This window comes from Meleagris gallopavo, unplaced genomic scaffold, assembly GCF_000146605.3.
Source record: "Meleagris gallopavo isolate NT-WF06-2002-E0010 breed Aviagen turkey brand Nicholas breeding stock unplaced genomic scaffold, Turkey_5.1 ChrUn_random_deg7180001539403, whole genome shotgun sequence".
Lineage (NCBI taxonomy): Eukaryota > Metazoa > Chordata > Aves > Galliformes > Phasianidae > Meleagris > Meleagris gallopavo.
Window position 1 is genome coordinate 1 of NW_011298293.1, and position 383 is coordinate 383.

General features: G+C 58.2%; 1 protein-coding gene across 1 annotated transcript; it reads right to left on the reverse strand.

Moving 5' to 3' along the window:
* Positions 1 to 8: 8 nt before the first annotated feature.
* Positions 9 to 378, reverse strand: LOC104917354 (fibrinogen-like protein 1-like protein; the record flags this gene model as incomplete). Its single annotated transcript, XM_019611964.1, has 1 exon — positions 9 to 378. A coding segment is annotated over one exon (370 nt), but the record flags the coding sequence as incomplete, so codon positions are not given.
* Between the last annotated feature and the right edge of the window lie 5 nt (positions 379 to 383).

Genomic DNA, 383 nt, shown 5'->3' on the forward strand with positions numbered 1-383 from the left:
CCCTTTGCACAGGCTGCCCCACGTCATGCCGCCCTTGAAATTCAGCCGCACGGAATAACAGGATGAAAACCACCACCCGCCCCCAGAGCGGGATGCACAGTTCTTCCTTGAAGCGTCCTGATCCCGATCCTCGGTGGAGAATTTCATGTTGTTGTGCATGTTACTGGGATTGTCCGAGTCCATGGCATCCCCTGCTGTGCCTGCGTAGGAGCCCAGCCGCAGCCGGTAGCCCTGGGACTCATCGTCCAGACTGAAGAGGTTGTACTCTGCGAACCTGATGTTGTTGGAGGCATCCTGGATGACGAACCTGACCTGGTAGACCTTCTGCTTGGCGATCTGGTGGATGTACTCGGTGCCCAGCCAGTAGTCGCCGCGCACGTTCC